Below are 26,225 nucleotides of genomic sequence, written 5' to 3'. Positions count from 1 at the left end.
GAGTAGCTGTGAGGGGCCGGGATGTGGGCTCAAATGCCACTACTGACACTGTGTGACCGTGAGCAAGTCACCGCACATGCCTGTGCTCCAATTGTATCTCAGATGTTGTAAGTCGTCTTGGACTAAAGGTGCCAGCACAGTAAGTACCAATGATTGTACTGCCCTCTGGTGGTGGTGGAGGTGGTGGCAGGAGGCCAGACGTTTGTTTCATTAACATCTAAAGGCTGCCGATTTCAGTCACACACTTCCCGGATGCCTTGGCTCTTGACACTCATATGGCAGCTGACGCTGTGGATTAAGCAGCGTGTTCGGGCTGCCGTGCACCCGTCTCCATGGCAACTAACCTGCTCAGTAAGTGCGGCCGCGCCGCCCACCACACGTCTGACCACTCTAGAAGCCTGGCAGCTTCAGCACAGTCCCCATCCTGAGCAGATGTGCGATGGGTGACGAAGATTTTATGCTTCAATTGGAAATTTCAAAATCAGACTGCAGGGCCAACATGACAGAGGATTTTGTTTTTGTTGCGTTTTATGTTTTTTATTTGGACTTTTACTTTTTCTCTGCACACTTTTATTTTTACTGTCTTGTCGACTCATACCAGACTTGACGTTAAGATGTTTAATTGATTATCATTAAAGTGGGACGACACTTATGTAACCTGTCACTCACAAACTTACCTAATCCAGTACATGGTCACGGGGGGCTGCAGCCTGTCCTGGCAGCACAGGGGGCAATGACGGAGCCCACCCTGGATGGGACACCAGTCCATCACAGGGCCAGTTTGGAGTTGGCCATCAGACTGACCTTTTGGAGAAGCTGGGAGAGGACTGGCCTACCCCAAGGACTCCAGGTGGACAACAACCACGGTGCTGTGAAAAAGTATTTGCCCCCTTCTATCTATGCTCTCTTTCTGTGTATTTGTCACAATGAATGGTGTCAGGTCTTTCAAGAAAATGTGAAATTGAGAAAAAGGGAACCCAAAATGAACATTCTTGATACAGCGGATCCAGAAAGTCTTCAGAGCCCTCTCTGCACACTTTATGTAATTTTAAAAGGATAAATCCACCAGTTTTGGCCTTACCTATATAATCAGTAATGACAAGGTGACAACAGGTGACAACAGGTGACCAGAAAGTTTTGAAGCTTATTAAAGGCAAAAACTGACACGTCTCATCAATAGAAATAGTCACTCATTCATTTTGTAAACCTGCTTTCTCCACAGTTGGGTCTCCGGGACAGAGTAGGAAGCACATCTTATATGGCAGCTTTCGGGTACTGGTGGGTCAGGAGGTGCCAGACCAAAAAATAAATAAATAAATAAATAACTGGAAGTGATTTTAAAACCTTCAGAAGGAATTCTTAGGAGCACAAAATGGCATAGCGGTGAAACGTGGCTTGATCTTCGATGTACCAAATTCATGTTTTTGTTCCCCTCTGGGTTATACATAAATTCTTTTTTTTTTGATGTTGCCAAATAAACAGACAAATATATAATATGTAAGTATATTTGAAATAAGGCTGCAAAGTTGGGAATTAAATGTAAGTTGTATACGGATTGGAGTCCAAAACAGATAGATGAAACAAAATGGCGGTTTTATGGTGAGGCAAAGGAAGTGAGGTCAGCGGAGTTGAAACCGGAAGTGATGTCATCCGGGTTGGGGGTATAAGTGATGTCATCAGCCCCGTAAACCGGAAGTGATGTCATCTGGGCCAGGTGGGATTTCCCTTAAATGGTCTGCAGAGGAAAGAGAGAAAGGGTTAGTGCACTCTGCCACCCCCTGGCCTGGCGAGGAATTGCCCTCATTTGAGCCCTTTAGCTGCCTCCCATGCGCACATCTGTGACAATGTCTGTTTTGTTTCTTTTTGATTCTTTGTCTTTTCTTCTTCTTATTATTATTATTGTTTATGCAGCTGATGAAACGGTCCTTACAGATGACACTGCAGGTGTGACCCACTGGGCTGGCTACTTGGAGCAGCTGTTTAAAGCTGAACCTCTGGTCAGGACATTAGACATCTGAAGTCCTGAGGTTGATCCTCCAATGAGCTGTGAACCCCCCTAATCTCACTGAGGTGGTGAACCAGCTGAGGGCAAGGAAGCCTTGTGGCATCTGTGGGTGAACTTCTCCAGGCTGGTGGTCTAGCTGCCCTCCTGGCATTACAAGCAATCTTTGCTTCCATTTGGGAGACGGGCATCATATAAACTGATTGGAAAACGGGACTTGTGGTCCCAGTCTGGAAAAAGAAGGGTGATTGCCTGGATTGTGACATGTACAGGGCAGTAACACTGCCCTTGGTGCCGGGTAAGGTCCTCGATAGGGTCATCCTCAGTAGGATCCATGATCACTTACTCAGCTACCAGCGACCAGAGCAGTCTGGCTTTACACCTAAGAAGTCGACCATCGACCACATCCTGGCTCTGAGGGTTCTCATAGAGCAAAAACACGAATATCGGCAGAGTTTCTTGGCAGCCCTTTGTCGATTTTCATAAAGCTGTTGTTGATTCACCTGACATGTGGGACATCCTGAAACTTTGCAGGATCCCCTCGAGGTTGCTGGATGTCATGGCCGGCCTGTACGCTGGTACTGGGAGTGCTGTGCAGAGTGGAGGAGGCAGAACCTCTGTGTTTTTCCCTGTTGACTCTGGGGTCCTAAAGGGGTCTGTTTTTGCTCCTACTGTTCAATGCTTGCATGGACTGGGTGCTGGGCAGGGTGGTGGGGTCCAGCAGATGTGGGGCATCTGTTGGCAAAGAAAGATTCATTGACGTTGACTTTACTGATGATGCTGTGATCTTCAATGGGGGCTCTGATCGGGTGCTCTATGTTAACACTGAATTCACATCTCTTAGTTTCTCTTAGTGGACGGCACGGTGGCGCAGTGGGTAGCACAGCTGCCTCACAGTTAGGAGACCTGGGTTCGCTTCCCGGGTCCTCCCTGCGTGGAGTTTGCATGTTCTCCCCGTGTCAGCGTGGGTTTCTTCCCACAGTCCAAAGACATGCAGGTTAGGTGCATTGGCGATCTTGTCCTTGGTGTGTGTGTGCCCTGCAGTGGGCTGGCACCCTGCCTGGGGGTTTGTTTCCTGCTTTGCGCCCTGGGATTGGCTCCTGTGACCCTGTGTTTAGGATATAACGGGTTGTATAATGGATGGATGGATGGCTTCTCTTAGTTATTTAGACTACGGGGCAGCCTTTCACCGCCTGTAAGTTAACACGAGACTGAACTTTCTTAGCTATTTCCGTAGAAACTGAGCGTTAATCATCTCCCCGCTGGCACGGGCCGTTAGATACGTTTACAAAAAGCAGAACAGCGTACTGTTTTCTGACCATCCTTCACGTGATACGATCGTCTGACCAAACATCGAGAGAAATAAAGCAAGAGAAGCGAGCCTCTTCTGGTGTGTAAAACCTGCAATTCTGTGTCTTTGTTTCCATCATATTCAGCTCAGGCCAAACAAGATGAATTTAAATGCAGGACACTTGTGTGGCGTTCTCCTCCTCCCACAGCCCAAAGACATGCAGGTTAGGTACATTGGCGATCCTAAATTGTCCCTAGTGTGTGCTTGGCGTGTGTGTGTGTGTGTGTGTGCCCTGCGGTGGGCTGGCACCCTGCCCGGGGGTTCATTCCTGCCTTGCGCCCTGTGTTGGCTGAGATTGGCTCCAGCAGACCCCCGTGACCCTTTAGTTAGGATGTAGCGGGTTGGACAATGACTGACTGACTGGCACTTGCATGGGCAGTTTTAACTTCAAAGCATCCTATTCAATTATCCAGCAAGCTAAACTCCTTCCTGCAATGATTCCCAGAACCTCAAAGTGATGTTCAGAATGTTTAATCGCACAAATGGTGTGAAACTGTAAATACAAACAAACACTAATAAGTATGGGTGGCACGGTGGCACAGTGGGCAGCACTGCTGCGTCGCAGTAAGGAGACCTGGGCTCTGTGTGGAGTTTGCATGTTCTCCCCGTGTCTGCATGAGTTTCCTCCCACAGTCCAAAGACATGCAGGTTAGGCGCATTGGCGATCCTAAATTGTCCCTGGTGTGTGTGTGCCCTGCGGTGGGCTGGCACCCTGCCCGGGAGTTCGTTCCTGCCTTGCGCCCTGTGTTGGCTGAGATTGGCTCCAGCAGACCCCCGTGACACTTTAGTTAGGATGTAGTGGGTTGGACAATGACTGAATGACTGGCACTTGCATGGGCAGTTTTAACCTCAAAGCATCCTGTTTTCCTGAATTATGCCAGTAATCAAGGCACTGTGAAAGCTGGCCCGGACACACACAGACGGACATCTTAAGTTCACCCAACACACCGTTTATTTACATTATTCGTGCATCAACCCCAGTGCCTCTTGCACCGATTCCCCCAAAGTCTCTGTGCCTTCTCTTCCTGGCCGCCTCCTGTCCTCTCCCCAGCTCTGCCAACTACCTCCCGACATCCACCAATGACTGGAGGGAGGCGGCCCGTCTTATGGGAACCCGGATGGGCTCCAGCTGCTTCCCGGCAATTAGAGTTGGCCACACCCCCGTGTGGCAGAAGTGCCGGCTGTGCACCCGGAAGCCGTCCGGGTGTCCCCTGTCGTCTTCCCCCCGGCACTTCCTGGTGTGGCGGAAGTGCCGGGCTCCCGGGATAAATAGGCACTGGGGCGCCGCCTGGCGGTGGCCATGGGTCCCTACAGGGCTGGGCTCCCAGGCCCTCTACCCGCGGCCCCCAACATAACCAGGATGGACGCCCCCTCGCGGTCCACAGCACAGTGACATCTGTTGAAACCTCGGACTACATTGGTTTACAGCTTGGGAAGGGAAGACGTGCCGACGCTTCGTGCCACGTCCGATTGCTTTACAACCTGCAAACAGAAGGGACTAGAAATTGCCAAACTGGTTTACAGCCTGGGATAGGAAGGTTCTGAAACAAACATCAAAAAACTTTATTGTTGGGGAAAACGGACAAACGCAAAGACATTAACCCTTAGAGGGCTGAATATTCTCTCCATTTTCTGAAGAACACACAAAGGAATAGTTTCACATGTAAATCAACAGAAAACGTCTGTTGCTGTGTGCACCGGTTTGCCGTCTCTTGTGGCATGAGCCACTCGTGGGCGGCATGACGGCTGGCAGGGTTGTCTTTGCATGGCGGGGGCGTCAGCAGCAGTCACGGTCGCAGTGCAATGCAATCTTGTTTGTACCTCTTGTCATTATAAGTGATGGTCCACCCAAGGTGAACATTGCCATTGGCGCATCAGCTGCAGGAGGGCGTTCAGCTACCACGATCGCCTGGGCACCGATGAGCTGATGCGGATACCTCACGTTCATTTTTTGATCTTGATCTCCAGATCACTTCACCATCATGCCATTTTTCCTGTTGTCTGCGCTTCACTACTCATGCGAGCTCAGGGAATCTCGGTCAGACCAACCAAGCTAACTTTCCTTCTAACAAAGTGAGCCAAACTAAAACATAACGGCGGGTTTTGTCACCGTTTTCAGTTGATTACCACCCTCAAACCCCTTCCCTGTTGACAAAAGTCCACATCCGCCCCTAAAAGAGGGTAAAGAGTCTGAGGTTTGACCGAATTCATCCGTCATATCGACTCCCCGCCAATCGCGGTGTGTCCTGGCCTCACTGAACCTCCTGTTCAATTATCCAGCAAGCTAAACACCTTCCTGCAATGATTCCCAGAACCTCAAAGTGATGTTGAGAATGTTTAATCGCACAAATGGTGTGAAACTGTAAATACAAACAAACACTAATAAGTACGGGTGGCACGGTGGCGCCCTGCCAGAGGTTTGTTCCCTGCCTTGTGCCCTGTGTTGGCTGGGATTGGCTCCAGCAGACCCCCGTGACCCTGTAGTTAGGATATAGCGGGTTGGATAATGACTGACTGACTGACTAATAAGTACTTGTATACGCAACATAAAGTAAATACAGCAGCATTTATAACTAAGAGCTTAACAGCTGAAAGCTCGTCTTGAAATATAACTTTTACTTTGACATTCCCTAACCAAAGTTACTTAAACAAAAGCTATAAAACTAGAAAAAAGAGATAACTTACCAGGAATGCCTTCACAAGGGCTAACTAAGCAGGATGGCGAAGGATTGTTTGAGAGGACAAACATCCACGATAACAAACACGCCAGGCTTCCTGCTGCTGCACTCACTTCCTACTTCCTGTCACACTGGCTTCCTGTTTCCTGCAGCAGCTTTAGGGTTATTAATGTTAGGCTTACAAAGGTTTGCTAAACCATTAGAACTTAACTGGCGGTGCCAGGACAGGGTGCATGTAACAATCGCATTTGACGGGCTAAACCACGAGAGGAGTGACGTCAAGAGGAGAAGACAGAGCGACGTCGGGATAGGGCCACCGCTTTCATCTGATCGTCAGCTAAAGCATTCCGTGAATATCGATTACTAAATCAACACCACCCTGAGACGTTCATCTTTAACGTTTCATAAACCTCTTGTATATTTTGTCATGGACAGTGGGGACTCTTACCCGGCTGGGACGCCTTCTTAATGGAAGGAGCTGGTATGGTGGCAATACCTCCCCCGGGAAGACAGGTGGCAGCCCTCCTGGGCTTAGGGGTTGGAGCACAGAAGCTCAACACCACCAGGGGGCGCAAGGGACAGCAGGACTGCTACCTGCCACACCCGGAAGGAGATCACGGGACACCTGGGCCACTTCTGGGTGCTCAATAAAGGCAGCCACCTCACTCCATTCAGACAGCCAGAGTTGGGAGGAGTGGATGCAGAAGAGAAGAGTGAAGAGGAGAAAGGACTGGGAGTTTCTTCTGCTTTGGTGCTTTGTAACCGTGCTGTGTTGTGGGGTGGGGTGCGAGGGGGATAAAATTCTCTTGTCTCTTGTGGCAGGGGTTTGGGCAGCTGGGCACCTCCTGCTGTCCACAATGCATGAACGGACTTTGCTCTCCTCATTTTCTGTTATGCTTTTCTCAACTGGAATTATTGCTCTTTAATAAATACCACACTGCTTTTAACTTTCTAAACTTTGTCTCCATATTTAGAGTGGCTGAAGTAATGAAGTAGATATTAAGAGCGCCTGGAGCAGTCAGAGGTTTGCCATACACTCCGATCTGCAAGGTTTATTAAGGCTGAGGATGAGAGCTCCACACAATAGTAGGGAGTAGCACGGAAAGTAAGGCATTCCTGCTTAATAAATGGCTTATAACTGAGCATGTTGAACCTTTGTATGTTTGAAAATATAATATTGAGGTCTGACATCAATTAACTGTAAAACATGGCATGTTGTTCATAAGGTACTTGTGTGGCTGAAAGTGCCAGACACCTCAGGACCATCCTGCACCTTAAGACCAAACAGCACATCTGAGCCACCCTACACCTCAGAGGTACTCTGCATCTCATGGCCACCCAGCACAACTGAGCCACCTTGAACCTCAGGACCACTCTGCACTTTAGGACCACCCAACACTTCAAGGCCACCCTGCAAATCTAAGTCATCCTTACCTTAGGACCAGTCCACACCTGAGCGCCAACCGGCACCTCAAAGCCACCCAGCACATCTGAGCCACCCCAACACCTCAGGACCACCTCACACTTTAGATCCACCCCATATCTCAGGACCATCCTGCACCTTAAGACCATTCAGCACATCTGAGCCACCCTACACCTCAGAGGTACCCTGCATCTCATGGCCACCCAGCACAACTGAGCCACATTGAACCTCAGGACCACTCTGCACTTTAGGACCACCCAACACTTCAAGGCCACCCTGCAAATCTAAGTCACCCTTACCTTAGGACCAGTCCACACCTGAGCGCCAACCGGCACCTCAAAGCCACCCAGCACATCAGAGCCACCCTACACCTCAGAGGTACTCTGCATCTCAAGGCCACACCAACACATATCATTTATAGATTGAGTGATCACAAAGTGATCCTATCTCACACACACACACACGCGATGTGTAAAGAAACTTCTGGCTTTTGGCATAAGACGCCACATGGTCCACTATGTCGGGCATTGCACAGCAAGGGCATCAGACCTTCAATGGAACGTGAAAACGAGGCTGGCGTTGTGAAAACGAGCCCCTCCAGATGGGGTCACAAAACGATTATGAAACCCCATCAAGCGCCTCCAAAATCCCAGTCTCTGCTATTTGAGCCCCCTTCCACCTTGGAGATCGGCCCGTGTGCCAGCAGTACAGCCGTTGGCACAGAACAACATTTCAGGGCCTTGGGATCGACTGGCAGACCACAAACCGTGGCGCCCACACGTGCAGGAGGCACACGCCAGAAAGGCATGCAAGGCATACAAGGACTCGATGCTTCATGTGAAGTCGTCTTTCGTCTTCTTTTTTTTCTTTTCGTTTGTGTCTGATGAGCGCTCGCTCTTCCTTTGCCGCTGGCTTTTAAAGCGAGTCGAAGCGGAGCCGGGCACCCAGGAGACGATCTAATTATAAATATAAAGCACATGAAAGTGGAGCAGGTGAAGAGTCGTCAGCCGAGTGAGGGACTGCAGGGCTCACTCACCCACCTCCACTGCTTCAGATGTATTGAGATTCATGGCAGACAGGGGGCGCTCATGAGCCGCCTCAAACTCCGAATGAAGTCCAAGCTATGAAACAAGGAACATCTTCACTGCCAACATGGAAAAGGGGATTAACAAAAGGAGTGACAAAATACACTGAAAGGAAGCAAAAACCCAGCTGCCTCTCTCAGCCCAGCCGAGCACAGACTTTGTACCCCAGCTGGGGTTTTTGCCACATTGTGAGTGTCATAGCGGGTGGATGGGCATCTGAGGGGGCAACTGCTTGCCTGACTGGGACACCATGAGGATAGAAAATGGATGGACAGGCATTCCAGTCGGGTTGATTGTCAGTACATTTCCTAGTATGGAGGCCATAGTGGAAGGACCCCCCCACCTCCAGGCATTACCTTGGTGGAGCTCGCATGTCTACACCCGCACTGCATGATGGGAGTTGTAGTCCGGATAGTCAGCCCTGTTGGGTACTGGGGCAATGCCCGGAAATTGTACTGTAGTCCCTACTTTGTGCAGCTTCCATCTGACCCAGAAGTGTTTCCAACAAGCAAAATTGTGGCACCAGAAATGCTCCTGGGTCCAGCATAAAAGAAGCCCCCTCGTCTCCATCAGGGTTTGACACACCCTGTAAATGAGGAAGGAGACACCTGAGGTGCTGAGGGATTCTGAAATAATAAAACACTTTGATTCTAACGTGGAATTGTGTTTTGTGGAGTTGTGTCGGGTGTTCAAGGCTCAGTGGTGCCCCCTTGTGATCACAACAAGTACATGAACAGCTGCTTCTTTTTTCCCTTAATTTTCACCTCTCTGCCTCTCTCTTTCTCTTGCTGGCGTCACTTCTATCTGTCACTTGAACCCTTGTCGTCACTCACCTTGTGACTCTTAAGTTCTTCAGCTTGATGTGGCTTTTGTCAAGGACATGGATTCCCAAAGCACAGAAGTCTCAATAAGTTCCAAAATCACTTCAATAGAGGGGGAATATCACTGTCAAACCCTGGCTAGTAATAAGGATAAACACTGAATCTTCATGAAATAAGAAACTTTTATTTCGCAAAATGCTTTACCAGCAAGGACAATCCAACAGCGAAAAAAGTCCAAGAACAGAAATCCGAGGCGAGGCCAGAAATGGAGCAACAGGGTCAAAAAATCAGGAAAAGACACGATGAGAACTCACCAACTCCGGAGCACATTCACAATGAACTGTCAGGAACTGTGGGAGACCCTCATTTAGAGGGTGGAGGGGAGTTCCTGGCGGTGATTGGCAGGTGACCCCGCCTTTAAGGGGGACCACCCACAAAACACACATGCACACACACACACACACACACACACACAACAAAGCATAGGTGCACATAATCATGAATTGAAAAATCAAAAATGAACAAAAGAGACACACAACATGAATCTGAACCCCACATGAGGGTCACTGGGAGCCACGCCCAGGGCTTACCCTCAGAGGTTGAGGGGGGCGGGAACAATAGGCACAGGAGCTTAGAGCTCCCTCTAGTGGACCAATAACATCAGTGCAGCCATTAGAACAATTGTGACAAAAAAACAAGCCATTCAGCCCAGTCCTGGTCACACGTCCCCAGAGCAGCTGCTGTGGTGGCCTTTATGAGAGACAAGAGGAACAGCAGCCTTGATCGGAGTCCAGGTCACAGGTCAGAACGCAGGTATGATAGATATTTTACAATGGAGATATTGCACATATGTTACGTGTCTTAAGCATTATACAGTATATTTGATTATCAATATTATCCACAAAAAAACGTTAAGATCTGGGGGTGCGTCCATTCCTGCTGAGTGATCTGAATTCTTGGATGTTATGTACTGGTGCATCTGACATCACCAAGCAGTGCCCTGATCAGGTCTGAGAGGAGATCCTCCAGGCCACAATCCGCTGTCTCATCAGAAGCAGGCCCAGACGTTGTTGGGGGTCCATACAGGCACGTGGGGGCCACACACACACTACTGAGTCACATTAGGAGCTGCCGCGATGAAATTCGCGTTGGATCAGCCTGAGATTTCAATTTTTGCCTTTGATTTTCGGTGTGATGTTGAATCAATCAGCCCCTCAGTGGGTTTGTGATTTGGGTTTCTCAGGACCACCCAGGATTACTCGGGAAAGATTTTCCACTTGAACATTTCATTCATCGAGATCCAATAAGTGGTTTAAGTGTTGCCTTCGTTTTTTTGAGCAGTATATATTATACACTTTACAAATCTTAGTTATTATTAGTATCATTAGTATATGGATTAAATGGTTTAAATATTAGATAGATAGATAGATAGATAGATAGATAGATAGATAGATAGATAGATAGATAGATAGATAGATAGATACTTTATTAATCCCAAGGGGAAATTCACATAATCCAGCAGCAGTATACTGATACAAAGAAACAATATTAAATTAAATAGTAATAAAAATGAAAAAAATTAAAATAAAATTAATGTTAGCATTTACTCCCCCGGGTGGAATTGAAGAGTCACATAGTGTGGGGTCTCCTCAGTCTGTCAGTGGAGCAGGACGGTGACAAAAGTCTGTCATTGAAGCTACTCCTCTGCCTGGAGATGATCCTGTTAAGTTAAGTGGATGCAGTGGATTCTTCATGATTGACAGGAGTTTGCTTAGTGCCCGTCGCTCTGCCACAGATGTTAAACTGTCCAACTTTACTCCTACAATAGAGCCTGCCTTCTTAACAAGTTTGTTCAGACGTGAGGCGTCTTTCATCTTTATGCTGCCACCCCAGCACACCACCGCGTAGAAGAGGGCACTCGCCACAACCGTCTGGTAGAACATCTGCAGCATCTTACTGCAGATGTTGAAGGATGCCAACCTTCTCAGAAAGTATAGTCGGCTCTGACCTTTCTTACACAGAGCATCAGTATTGGCAGTCCAGTCCAATTTGTCATCCAATATATTTAAAGGTATGCACCCTCTGCACAGTCACCTCTGATGATCACGGGGTCCATGAGGGGCCTGGGCCTCCTAAAATCCACCACCAGCTCCTTGGTCTTGCTGGTGTTAAGGTGTAAGTGGTTTGAGTCGCACCATTTAACAAAGTCTTTGATTAGCTTCCTGTACTCCTCCTCCTGCCCACTCCTGATGCAGCCCACCATAGCAGTGTCATCAGCGAACTTTTGCACGTGGCAGGACTCCGAGTCATATTGGAAGTCTGATGTATATAGACTGAACAGGACAATATTATATACTGTAGATGGGCATACTGTACATACTACATGCTCTATCGGTATTCTCTGTTTTCAGTATTAATAGATAATTCTGTATCTCCATCTTAATAAAAGGACAAGTGTCTGTGTGCCTTTGTGTACGTCCAGTTGCTATGTCTCGTCATTCCAACAGATGGTGCAGCCCAAACATTTGTAGTCTTGCTGTGTGCAGGAATGATAGTTCCAGGACTACAAGAAATTTGGAGGTGGGGGAAACCTGGTTGTTCCATTTATTGTTTAGAGATCAAAGCAAAAAAAAGCAATCAAAAGAAAACGCTCTTCGGCATTTGTCCCATTATGAGGAAAAACTCAGATAAATGATAAATGGATGGGCTGAGTCGGCAAGTTATTGCTATAGGAGCTTCGTGTGGATGGTCACTCAAGCCAGTAAATGACACCTCCTTATGGGACACCCAGGTTTTTATGCTGGCTAAACTGGAAGGGCCAGGGCCAGTTGCCCTCACTGCAAGGCTTCTCGGTACTGTGGAGAAAGGAGGAAACGACAACGTTAGTCTTGATGGGTTATTACATACCTCGACTGGACTTGTGAGGAAGTCCTCTGCTGTGAATGTGTGACAGGAGAAATAAAATGCACTGCATATGTCATTCCAACAGATGGCTCATCACAAACATTAACACTGCTTTTATGAGTCCAAGTGACATATAACAGATGCATAAGCATTCCATTTGTTATTCCAACAGATGGCACATCACATACATTTGTATCTGTAGTGATAAAATGTATCGCATTTGATATTCCAACAGAGGGCATATTACAAACACTGTTTTATGAATCCCATACCAAGTGGCATATAACAGAGGCATATGCATTGCATCTGACATTCCAACAGATGGCACATCACAAACATTAACACTGCTTTTATGAGTCCATGTGACATATAACGCCTGCATATGCATTGTATTTGTCATTCAACAGATGGCACATCACATACATTTGTAGTAATAAAATGTATTGCATTTCATATTCCAACAAATGGCATATTACAAATACTGCTTTTATGACTTCCATACTAAGTGGCATATAACAGAGGTCATTTGTCATTCCAACAAATGGCACATCACAAACATTAACACTGCTTTTATGAATCCATGTAACATATAACGCCTGCATATGCATTGTATTTGTTATTCCAACAGATGGCACATCACATACATTTGTATCTGCAGTAATAAAATGTATCGCATTTGATATTCCAACAAACACTGTTTTATGAATCCCATACTAAGTGGCATGTAACAGAGGCATATGCATTGCATCTGACATTCTAACAGATGGCACATCACAAACATTAACACTGCTTTTATGAATACAAGTGGCATATAACAGATGCATATGATTTATTGTCATTCCAACAGATGGCACATCATATACATTTGTTGTAATAAAATGTATTGCATTTCATATTCCAACAGATGACACTCCACAAACATTAACACTGCTTTTACAAATCCCATACTAAATGGCCCATAGCAGACACATATGCGTTGCATCGATCATTCCAACAGATGGCCCACCACAAATTTTGTAGTAATGCCTTTTTTTACTGCAAATGTTTGTGATGCACCATCTTTTGGAATGAAATACGCAGTGCATTTTATTATTACCTTCATTACAAAATACATTCTAATAGTTGGTGCAATCATTAATGCAGAGGTCTGTGTTGGCTACTTAGATGTCAACCTGTCTTAGGCAGGTAACACAGCTGGTGTTATCCAATATATTATGATGTTTTATGTATTAAATGGCTGATTTAATATTTTATATATATTGGGTCTTGAGGCACTATATGCTTTACAAGTGTCACAATTTGGGACTACAGGAGGTTATCATAACAGACAGCTGGACACAACACAAACAAGGAAGCCGCCCTGTGACCTTAGTCAGGTGATCCAATGACTTTTTATAGCTCCTTGCCCAGTGAGCACAAACACCAGCCAATGGCCTGTGCGCTGTTTTGGCTTCCATTCTCATATTTTGTTGACACGTTTATTCAAAGTGGCTTCCAGGTCTCAGATGTGAAAAGACCAATGGCAGGAGGGTCACTGAAGTACGAGCTGAGGGGCAGTGAGCCCACCTTGCGTTTCAAAGCGCCTTGTGAAGGCCTGGCAGAGAGCTGCTGTGTGTGTTCATTCGGCCTTCTAAAGATACACATCAGCCCGGCACCGTAAACGGCCAAAGTTGACTTGAGATCTCCCGTAAATGCTGAGGAAGAGAAATAAACATGCACGAACACTCCGAGTCAAGGTTCAGCTTTCAAAGGTCGGGCAGGTGCTATAAACTTGGCCGTCTGAAGCTGCAGATGAGTCTTTCCAACATGAAGCACCTGAGTGAGGATCTCGTCCACAGCAAGTGCCAGCAGAGGGGCTTCAGCACCCTGGAGAAGACCCTGGCTGTGCTCTTTGTTCTGATGACTGTGGCGTCTGTCGGGTTAGTCGTGCTGTACTTTGTGGACAGAGGAGCCCACCATGAAGATGATGGGGGTGAGTGACCGATCCATTTTACTTCATCTTGGATTGTTGCAGCCTGCTGCAGAGCACAAAATATAGCTGTGGCACACTGAGCGCTAAACCCGGACCACCCTTGGAAGCACATCACCATATATACATACAGTATACTGTGTATATTGTAACGTGTCTAAGAGAGCAGACCAGGGTGCACAGACAGATGGCTGGGGTAGCAGTTGTGTCACCCCTTTTAATTAGAACAAAATCACAGGCTGGTGGGCCTGCAGGCATGAAAATGACACGAGTGACTTCACTCAGCCTTCAAACAGTTAAAGTGAACAGAAGAGTTGGAGCTTCGTCCTCCTTGAGTGCTTTGGTCGATATGTGACCCACCGAACTGCACCAGAAGGGGCGGAGCATTCTCAGGGCACTGTGGGAGGGGCTAGGCATCCTAACTTAGTGGCCTTTCGATGCCATGGGGAAAAGAGAAGATGCTGGTAGAATCAGCGCCCCCTCTCATCCCGGGGAGAAACTACCTGGAAGGAGACCCTCTGGAGTGCATAAAAAAAAACACATATATATATATATAGTAGATAACAGACCCGGAAGGAAGAGATGGACGGACAGCCCCTATAAAAGTAAAGATATCACTAGGGAATTATTATTCCCCCAGCATGCTAGATGGCAGCAGTCCCGGATATCCACACCCAGTGGGAAGACAGCAGGGCATGCTGGGAAATGTAGTCTGGCAGATCAGCCCTACTGGATTCACGGGGTGCCACAAGAGGGCGTTGCAGGGAATCAAGCTCCCTACTCTGATAATGGACTTGCGTTTGGCCAGGAACTACTCCCATTGGGCAATCACCCTGGCACCGGAAGTACGCCAAGGTCTGTAATAAAAGTGATATCTCTACTTTTATTAGGGGCTGTCCGTCCATCTCTTTCTTCCAGGTCTGCTTTCTTTCCTGGCCGGGATGTCCGTCCAGCCCATGTGGCATCTACAGTATATATATATATATATATATATATATATATATATATATATATATATATATATATATATATATATATATATACAGTATATATATTGTGATAAAAGGAGCTTTAATGGTGCCGACCCGACACAGATTCACACTGGAGGCATGGGTAAAACAAACAAAAAGTCTTTATTTTCTTCTTCAGCTGTGGGACACGTCTTTCCCATATCCCACTGGCCCTAACAAAGTCCCAAAAATAAGCAAAAGTAAATCACACCCCAAATTGCACTCTTCTCTTCCTCCACTACACCTGCCAGACAGCTTCTTCCTCCTCCTCTCGACTCTGGCGCCTTGAGTAGTGGCCTCAGGCTCCCTTTATAGCCCACCTGGAAGTTCTTCAGGTGGTAATTAACCTTAATTAGGCTGCACTTTCGGGTGTGGATGCATTACCACCCACACGGGCTTCAGGAAGCCTTGCAGCTCCCAATGGCGGTGGCCACGGAGCCCAACCAGGATGAGCTCCGGTGTCCCATAAAACAGGCCCCAATGCAACCCAGGGGGCTGCCACCAAGTGTTCCGGGGGACATAGTGTACATCCCATGGCTGCTCCCCTGGATCCAGTGTTGAAGGGCCGCCCCAGCCGTCCGCCACTATCTATACTAATAAAAGGCAAAGCCCTCACTCACTCACTCATCACTAATTCTCAAACTTCCCGTGTAGGTAGAAGGCTGAAATTTGGCAGGTTCATTCCTTACAGCTTCCTTACAAAAGTTGGGCAGGTTTTATATCGAAATTCTACGCGTAATGGTCATAACTGGAAGCTGTTTTTCTCCATTTACTGTAATGGAGATGATCTTGAACGCCGTGGGGCGGAGTTTCGTGTGACATCATCACGCCTTCCACGTAATCACGCAGTACATAGAAAACCAGGAAGACATGCATTATATAATTGAGAAGGCAGCGAAACAATAAGAAGCGAGCGAGTGACATATACAACCATATTCATGAGTTCTGCTACTTCGGAAACAAAGCACGATGTAAACCTACACTTTAAATTAAGTTCATAGACAGGCTGCCGCTGGCGTTTGTAATTTAGTGCCTGCCCATATAAGGCCGTCCGTCAGCGGCAATCCAATAGCAAACTCCCACTAAATATTCACGGGTGAAGGACTGTGCTTATGGAGAGGAAGATGAGATGGTCAGGGTGGTGTTTGACACAAACTCAGCGAAACTGCGAGAGAAAGTTTTAAGTGCCAGGACTAAGGTAACATTAAATACAGCCATGGACATAGCACGAGATGGCACCAGCACAGCTGGGAAACTTCGATGCATGTACACCGAGTGGCTCACGTGAACTGACGCAGTGCACAGATAAAAGCAACAGTTCCAAAGAGCTGAACAAAACCGAATTACACAATTGAAAAGGCAGCAAAAAATATGAAGCGTCTCATACATACAAGCATATTCATAAATCCAACTACTGCGGAAACAAAGCACACGGTGGAAAAAGTCAATGTCCCGCTAAAGGAAGACAGTGTAAAAAACCCGTGCATGCAGTGTGTCAGGTCTCAGATAAAGAAGAAGACGAGCTGTTTATTGATGCAGTAAGAAGCGAATCGATGAATGAAACCTGTCATCTTTACAGCGATTGACAAACACGGAATGTAACTTGAACACAACACATCCTACAAATACGAACCTGATTGAAAGAAATAATGATAATCAAATCCTTGATGACAGCAACACTCAGTAACACTCACAAAACAAATACTGTATATTGACAGTCATGTTACGTTATTTTTAAAATGTTCCCTTTTCTTTTTCTAGCTTTTTTAACACACTACTTCTCCGCTGCGATACGCGGGTATATATATATGTATATATATATAACCCGATCTACATACTCGAATAATGGATACTTTATTAGCCATCAATGATTGTTTTGGTAAAGCCATACTCAGTGTATTCATTAGATGAACGGTAAAAAGTAAGAGCGAGGGAGGATGACTTATTGAGGCATGCAGGCTGTAGTGCGCGTCAACTCTATCTGAATTGCGCGATCACATTTGAAAAATATATCTTTTCAAGTTCTATTTAGTCCATATGTGTCAAACTCAAGGGCAGCGGGCCACATCCGGCCCGTGTAATTATATCCGCCCGAGATCATTTTATATACTGTATTATTGTTATTAATGGCCCGGGTATATGAAGCGCTGGTAACACAATAAACTACAGATCCCATAATGCAGCGCTTCAGCTGCCTTGCCGAACACTTACTGCGTTAATCAAGTCTAGCTTATGATGCTGCAAGTTATTGCGAAGCTAGCTCACACGATGCTGAAGAGAAAAGTTGATTCTGAAAATAGAGCCTTTAAAACCGATGGGAGGCTGAGTATATGTTTACTGAACCCGTGTGTCTCATTTGTGGAGCTAATGTGGCTGTAATTACAGAATTTAATCTAAGACGGCACTATGAGACAAAACATCAGGGTAACCTGAATGCAATGCAGAAGATACAGAAAGCAGAAGAATTAAATAAGAATCTGACACTTCAGCGGACGTTTTACCCGTGCACAATCACAAAGTGATTTCAAGTGAAGCTGCTTTTATGGGAGACACAAATGCACCAGTTCACCTTGCCCCACTTTCCCTGTTGCCAAGTAATGTTAAACCAAGTCGTCACTACGGTGTTCCCAAATCGCACTTTGCTGATAAACTGAGCGCACTGAGTTTGCACGGCGCTTTGGTGACTTTGAAGAACAAAAAGTCCGTCTACATGCGGCTCGAACCTTGTGCATGTTTGGTAGCACATATCTGTGTGAGAAGCTCTTCTCAGTGATAAAGACTAACAAAACAGCACACAGGAGTCGCCTCACTGATGAGCACCTGCAATCCATCCTGAGAATCTCCACAACACAGAACCTCACACCAAACAGAAACGAACTTGTTGCCAAAAAAGATGCCAGGCGTCCAGCTCTAAAATGACATATGAGCAAAGACAACTGAATGATTTGATTTGTTATTGCTGAAAGGAACACATTTTATTTATATTTCCAGGTTTTGTTATGCAGCATGTTCATATTTGAATTTGTATAATTTTGACAGGATATATTTTAATGGAGAGCAAAATCTTTTGGGATATTTAAAATCTAAGTTTATTTTTATATTAAATTACATAAGAGTAAAGAAATTTGAATGTTTGTTCTTTTAACGTTTACTTTATTTCTAACTTGTATAATTTAGACAGGATATATTTTTATGGAGAGCAAAATATTATAAGTTGTTTAAGGTTTGAGTTGATTTATTCACGAATAATATTCCTGTCTGTTTTTACCATTCCTACCAAAGATATTTCTGTCGACTAAATAAAAATTCCTTCTATTTAAAATTTAAATAGAACTTGAACAAATAGATAGTTCATAATATCCGCAGACTTGCACGTAAGAGCGGGAGTCAACCGTTTTAACAAGCAGCGTATTGCACTGATACGAAATAGCTGTGTGTGTATATATGTAGATATATATATGTGTATGTATATATGTGTATATATGTGTATATGTATAGATATGTATATATATATATGTTTATGTGTGTGTGTGTAAATATATATACATATGACAGCAACACTCATCACTCACAACAGTGACAAAACAATTACATTGACAATCAGGTTACGTTATTTTCAAAATGTTTCCTTTTCTTTTTCATTGCTTCTTTAACACACTACTTCTCCACTGTGAAGCGCGGGTATTTTGCTAGTGTATACAGTATATATATTGTGAAGAAATAATTGTGCAAAAACCAAGAAAAAAATTTCGGGAAGATTAACCCCGTATAATGTCCGGTGTTGCAGATATTCGAAAACAACTGAGATAAGGTCAAAAAGTTGAAAAAACATTCGACAATGTAAGACAGGCAGTCGGGATTATTTAAGTAATGGTGGCAGGAAAGGAAACGGCGGGCAGACAGGATACGACGTCATCATGGCCGGCCAGAAGTGATGTCATCAGGTTTGGCAGGAAGTGACATCATCAGAGGTGGGTCGGAAGTGGTGTTTCTGTAATGATCCGGAAAAGATGGTGCCAAGTAGGACTGGAGTGGAAAAGAATAGTTCATCTTCTGTTGTTCTGTTAAAAGAGGCATAAAGGTGTTAGCGCTTCGTTCCAATCCCTTCTCTTTTATTATTTCATGCTCACTTGGACCCTTTGGCTGCCCCCTAAGCGCACAGTTTGCATCGCTAGAAATCCACAAAGGGAGAAGAGAGTCTTGAAATAGCTTTTTATTCCTAAGCATTCAACCCCTAGCAGGAGTCATCATCAGAAGAAAACGATTAGACATACAGGAATAATAATAATAATAATAATAATAACAATACATATTATTTATACAAGGCGCCTTTCTGAGAACTCAAGGACACCAAACAAACAATAAATAAATAAAAGACACATTATAAACAACTTAAAACATCAGAAAATATCAAAATGAAAACCAAACATAACCACTGTAACCATAAAGAAAAAGCCATTTTAAGTTCACATTTGAAGGATGAATATGATTCGATATTTCTAAGCTCGGCAGGTAATGAATTCCAGAGCTTGGGAGCTGAACGGCTGAACGCTCCGCTCCTCATGGTGGTTAGACGGGTGAGAGGGACGGTCAAGTGGATGGAGGAAGAGGATCCAAGGTTACAGGAGGGAATGGCAACATGAAGAAGGTCAGACAGATACGGAGGGGCGAGGTTATGATTGGCCTTAAATGTTAGTAGCAGAATCTTAAAATCAATTCAAAACTTAATCGGGAGCCAATGCAGCTGCTGCAAGACCGGAGTAATATGGTGAATAGAGGAGGTTCAAATAATGATGAGGGCTGCAGAATTCTGGACCAGCTGAAGCTTATGAAGAGATTTATTAGAGAGACCAAAGAGGAGTCCAGACAAGAAGTAACAAGACTGTGAACAAGAATGGCAGTGGTAGGGGGAGTGAGGGAGGAGCGAATGTGATTTAATATTACGTAGGTGGAAATAAGCAGACCGGGTGATGTTATTAATGTGAGATTGGAAGGATAGAGTCCTGACACCCAGACTCTTAACCTGAGGTGATGGGGAAACAACAGAGTTATCAACAATAAAAGAAAGATTATTGGCTTTGGATAATGAGGATTTTGAGCCAATGAGGAGAAGCTCAGTTTTGTCACTGTTTAACTCTTTTAGGGCTGATGTTGACTTTTGTCGAAATTCAGGGGTAGAGGATGGTAATCAGCTATAAATTGTGACAAAACTCATGCTTACTTTTTAGTTTGACTCTCTTTGCTTGAAGGAAAGTTATGTAGCTTTGTTGATTTGACTTCGATTCCCTGCAAGTGCATGAGAAGTGAAGAGCAAACATCTGGAGATACTTAAGCAGATGTGCAAAGCAAAATACTCCATGGACGTTTTACATATTATCGCTGAAACGCACTCTGACTTTTTGGAGTCTGAGTTTGATGCAAGTGATCTGGAGATATAAAATGAAAGTGAGGTACCAGCATCAGCCTATTGGTCCCCAGCTGATCGTGGTGCTGAACACGTAGAAGATACGCTTACAGCAGCGTTCGCCTAGGAGGACCACCACTTGTCATGATGAGAGGCACAAACCAGATTGCATCACACTGCGACTGCCACCATTGCCCACCTGTTGTGTGAAGACAAAGAGGTAGCTGGTGCGCCATGCATTCCTGCTGGCCATTAGGCCATCCCTGTGCAGCCACTGTTGCAAGAGATGCTGAACAGGCACCAACAGCAGCCATAGCACGTAGCAACAGACGTTTTATGTTGATTTATGTGTGAAACTAGTGCGTTGTGTACTTTTCAAAAAATATTCAGCCCTCAAAGAGTTAATTTAAGAAAATTCAAAGAAAACCAGGATTGAATTTCAGCAATGCAGTCAATAAGCAAAGGTGGTGGAAAGGAAGAGGTGGGTTTACTAGCAAGGCAGAGCTGGGGGTCATCAGCGTAACAGTGGAAATTAATGTTATGCTTATGAAAGATATTGCCAAGGGGAAGAAGGTAAATAATAAAAAGAAGAGACCCCAGAACAGAGCCCACCTGAAGTAACAGCGGTGGGTTGGCATGTGAAAGTTTTAAGCTGAGTGTGGCCTGAGAGGTGGGATCTGAACCAATCAAAGGAATCAAAGGCACTATATAACAAATGAGAAGGGGGGGCTAGGTGGGTTTGGAGGGTGTTGAAGGGTCATGAAGTCATATTTAATATGCAGATGTTCTTTTTTTTTAAAACCCTGCACATGCTGGGTGTCTGTTAATGGCGTTTTTATTTGACACTCTCTCTCTGGCACTTTTAGTATTAGCCTTGAATTTGACTCGCCCCGTGTCCCAGGGTTTATACTTGACGTAATGCGACGCTCGCTCCAGCGGACGCTCCTGCTACACAACCTTTGTAGTGTTTATACTTGCGCACGTACTTTACGTAAATCTGGAGGAACCCAGCAGGTGGCAGTGCGAGATATCATCACGGTGACAACGGGTCCGGCTTCGCTGTGTTGTGAATTGCATGGAATAGCCATTAAATTCTGATGACACTTTACCTCAATATCTCTATAGTACTAGGGTGTTGTACCATGTTAGCCATTATGAATGTAGAGAAGAGCCAAGCAAAATGACACCTTTTATTAAGGTGTCAGTTTGCTTGGCTCTTCTCTACCTCAATATCTCTGAAAAGGATGTTTAATGATTAAATCCATCAATCCAGGGATGCACCCATTCCAGCTAGCACTGGGCACGAGGCTGAAACAATCCCTAGACGGGGCATCAGCTCATCGCAAGGTGAATAGAAGCACCCACATACACAGTGGTGTGAAAAACTATTTGCCCCCTTCCTGATTTCTTATTCTTTTGCATGTTTGTCACACAAAATGTTTCTGATCATCAAACACATTTAACCATTAGTCAAATATAACACAAGTAAACACAAAATGCAGTTTTTAAATGATGGTTTTTATTATTTAGGGAGAAAAAATCCAAACCTACATGGCCCTGTGTGAAAAGTAATTGCCCCTGAACCTAATAACTGGTTGGGCCACCCTTAGCAGCAATAACTGCAATCAAGCGTTTGCGATAACTTGCAATGAGTCTTTTACAGCGCTCTGGAGGAATTTTGGCCCACTCATCTTTGCAGAATTGTTGTAATTCAGCTTTATTTGATAATTTTCTAGCATGAACTGCCTTTTTAAGGTCATGCCGTAGCATCTCAATTGAATTCAGGTCAGGACTTTGACTAGGCCACTCCAAAGTCTTCATTTTGTTTTTCTTCAGCCATTCAGAGGTGGATTTGCTGGTGTGTTTTGGGTCATTGTCCTGTTGCAGCACCCAAGATCGCTTCAGCTTGAGTTGACGAACAGATGGCCGGACATTCTCCTTCAGGATTTTTTGGTAGACAGTAGAATTCATGGTTCCATCTATCACAGCAAGCCTTCCAGGTCCTGAAGCAGCAAAACAACCCCAGACCATCACACTACCACCACCATATTTTACTGTTGGTATGATGTTCTTTTTCTGAAATGCTGTGTTCCTTTTACGCCAGATGTAACGGGACATTTGCCTTCCAAAAAGTTAAACTTTTGTCTCATCAGTCCACAAGGTATTTTCCCAAAAGTCTTGGCAATCATTGAGATGTTTCTTAGCAAAATTGAGACGAGCCCTAATGTTCTTTTTGCTTAACAGTGGTTTGCGTCTTGAATATCTGCCATGCAGGCCGTTTTTGCCCAGTCTCTTTCTTATGGTGGAGTCGTGAACACTGACCTTAATTGAGGCAAGTGAGGCCTGCAGTTCTTTAGACGTTGTCCTGGGGTCATTTGTGACCTCTCGGATGAGTCGTCTCTGCGCTCTTGGGGTAATTTTGGTCAGCCGGCCACTCCTGGGAAGGTTCACCACTGTTCCATGTTTTTGCCATTTGTGGATAATGGCTCTCACTGTGGTTCGCTGGAGTCCCAAAGCTTTAGAAATGGCTTTATAACCTTTACCAGACTGATAGATCTCAATGACTTCTGTTCTCATTTGTTCCTGAATTTCTTTGGATCTTGGCATGATGTCTAGCTTTTGAGGTGCTTTTGGTCTACTTCTCTGTGTCAGGCAGCTCCTATTTAAGGGATTTCTTGATTGAAACAGGTGTGGCAGTAATCAGGCCTGGGGATGGCTACGGAAATTGAACTCAGGTGTGATACACCACAGTTAGGTGATTTTTGAACAAGGGGGCAATTACTTTTTCACACAGGGCCATGTAGGTTTGGATTTTTTTTTCTCCCTAAATAATAAAAAGCATCATTTAAAAACTGCATTTTGTGTTTACTTGTGTTATATTTGACTAATGGTTAAATGTGTTTGATGATCAGAAACATTTTGTGTGACAAACATGCAAAAGAATAAGAAATCAGGAAGGGGGCAAATAGTTTTTCACACCACTGTACTGTACATTAGTGTCATTTTAGTGTCACCAAATCTGCATATCTTTGGAAGGAAACCGGAGCACACTGAGGAAACTCAGCAGGAAAACATGAGAACTCCAGGCAGGGAATACCAGCGACGTGACTCCCTGTGAGACAGCAGTGCTACCGCTCTGCCACCGTGTCACTGTTAAGAACATTTAAACAAAAGTAACGATTTATGTGTAAAATGTAACGTACACACTTTAATGCATTTCATCATGAAAGTGATATCAAGTATAAATCTAAGGATTCTAAATGTGCAGAGAGCTGGAATCTCAGACATTTAATGTGTTCAGTGTGGTGAACTATTGCTGTTTGCCAATGCTGTCATGTCAGGAGGAAGCCCCAGAAAAAAAAGACGTCACAGAAGACGGTATGTGAGACTTTTAAAACGTGTCGTGTCATTACGATGGGGAATATGCGACGCTTGAATATAAAAGCACCACGAATGCATCTGTATGTCGGCATTTTGCTTTTGCACATCGAACCGTTCCTCAAACATTGAAGCGCGCACACCGACACCGATCTCGTAGGATCCTCAAAGCAGCTTTCAGTCACCTGTAGATAGTAACCAGAGACTCTGACGTCACATTCCAACTTTTATCACAGGGTGCCCCCCGACTTTTTGCTGGTACTGAAACTCGCGCACGCGTCGCGTTAATTTCTGAGGACCTGCTCAGAGGACGCGTCAAATGAACTCTGGGAACGCGTGGCAGTCATGATGTGTGCGCAAACGCGTTCTGAACGTGAAGTATAAACTGGCCCTTAAACGTGTGGCTGGCTGAACTTGTATGTATTTAGATCAGAGGCCAGTGGCTCTTTTCCTTTGGACAGCATTGCAATGTTCTTGTAGAAATTCAATTTTTTACAAAATGTTTCTTACTGTAGTAAAACACGTGTGTAAACAACAAAAATGACTGATATTACAGGTACAAGATACTAAGTGCAAAACACTTTCGACGCAGTCCAGTCTCGTGGGTGTGGTGTAGTTATGAGCGGCCCCCCGAAAAGGTCTGTAAAGTGCTGCCCTACCGTGACGTCGATGCATGTGGAGATTTATAGAAGCTGGGAGCTCTCGGCAGACGACGAACATCAGTTCAGAGAAGACTGCAATCCAGTGGACGCAATGGGAATCCAATTGTGCAGTCAAGCATTGAATCGAAAAGACCCCAACTGACCGCAATCCTGCCGGCTCATTGCGGCTCATTTTTAAAGCTAGCGTGGAAAACTGGCAAAGCTGCCCAAGGATGCAGAACTCCAGGGGATGCTGGGATTTGTAGTCCATTTTAGCAGCGCTGCTACTGCATTGTCTGCGATTTTCTCCAATAGGTTGGAAAACTCGTAACATATTTTCTATTTAATTATTGATGACAAACCCACAAATCACAAGGGCCAACCTCTCTCTCTCTTTCTGTATATATTGTGACAGAACCACAAGGGGGTGTGCCTGCCACCCAACCCGACACAGACAGACACAGGAAGGCACACTCATATAAACACAAGTTTTTTATTTTTCTTCACTTATGCAGAGCATCTCTCCCGTTCCCACGAGCCCATAAAACAGTCCAAGCACAAACACAAAACAGTTCTCTTCCTTCTCTCTTCCTTTTCTCCTCCACTACTCCGGTCAAGCTTCGTCTTCCTCCTCCCGACTCTGGCTCTCCATTAGTGGCTGCTGGATCCTTGTGCTCCAAGTGCTTGATGACTCGTTTCTGGCTGCACTACCGGGTGTGGCAGAAGGACGGCCCATAAGGGCTCAGCTACTCCTGCTGCAGCACCACCTGGCGGCGCCTGCGGATCCCAACAGGGCTGCACCAAACTCCAACTCCCATGAAGCCCTGGGGGAGTCCGAGGCACTACTGCCATCTAGCATCCCGGTGGAGGTAACACTCTGGCCACACTTGTTTCCCCCAGTCCTCCCAGCAATTAAGGAGCAGAGGGGGTCTATACAGTGTGCGTGTGAGCCGAGTGGAGGGCCCTCTTTTAACTCCAGACCGGGGAATACATCCAAGTCTGTTTCCTCCAGGGAGCTCTTCCAGGCCAGGCAGGACCACAACAATCCTTGTATCATCACCATCTGAGAGCTCTTTCTGGGGTTGCCCCCATCAGAACCACATAGGGCAGGCCCATAAGACCACAACTCCCATGCTGCCCTGCAGGAGTCCATAATGGGGCTCACCAGATGAGATGCTGCCACCTAGAGTGCAGGGGGATGCATTGCCCATAGCAGGCAGTCACCCACTTCCCGGTTCCCCAGTCACTCAGCAGCTAAAAAGATGCCAGCCCTGATTTAGCCGCTGTACCATCCGGGTTCTGGCACAGAAAGGAGACATCGTCACTCTGTTATTAAGGCCTCCTGACCAGATATGAGACGCCGGTTATTCCCTCACAAGTTCTATATGTATTTAGATCTATCAGGGGTGTCCGACTACTATGGTGGCTGCAGGTTTTCCTTTCTGCCAGTTTCTTCGTCTGTGACCACTTTCTGCTATTTTTTTGCCTTCATTTTTTTTTTTGCCCCCAAAGAAAAATGAGACATGAAATTCGTGAGCCAACCGATGGCGCCTACAGAC

The 26,225-nt window shown here is 45.4% G+C and overlaps 1 protein-coding gene across 1 annotated transcript in view; it reads left to right on the top strand.

Moving 5' to 3' along the window:
• Positions 1 to 13,977: 13,977 nt before the first annotated feature.
• The window catches only part of zgc:154142 (uncharacterized protein LOC555481 homolog), a 101,054-nt gene continuing 88,806 nt past the window's right edge, over positions 13,978 to 26,225 (top strand). The window contains exon 1 of the mRNA XM_039752697.1: positions 13,978 to 14,236. Coding sequence (XP_039608631.1) covers positions 13,978 to 14,236 — 259 coding nt within the window. The remainder of the gene's footprint in view (positions 14,237 to 26,225) is intronic.

Source organism: Polypterus senegalus, chromosome 4 (genome assembly GCF_016835505.1).
Source record: "Polypterus senegalus isolate Bchr_013 chromosome 4, ASM1683550v1, whole genome shotgun sequence".
In the NCBI taxonomy this organism is placed as follows: domain Eukaryota; kingdom Metazoa; phylum Chordata; class Cladistia; order Polypteriformes; family Polypteridae; genus Polypterus; species Polypterus senegalus.
This window is presented reverse-complemented; position numbering and strand designations above follow the sequence as displayed.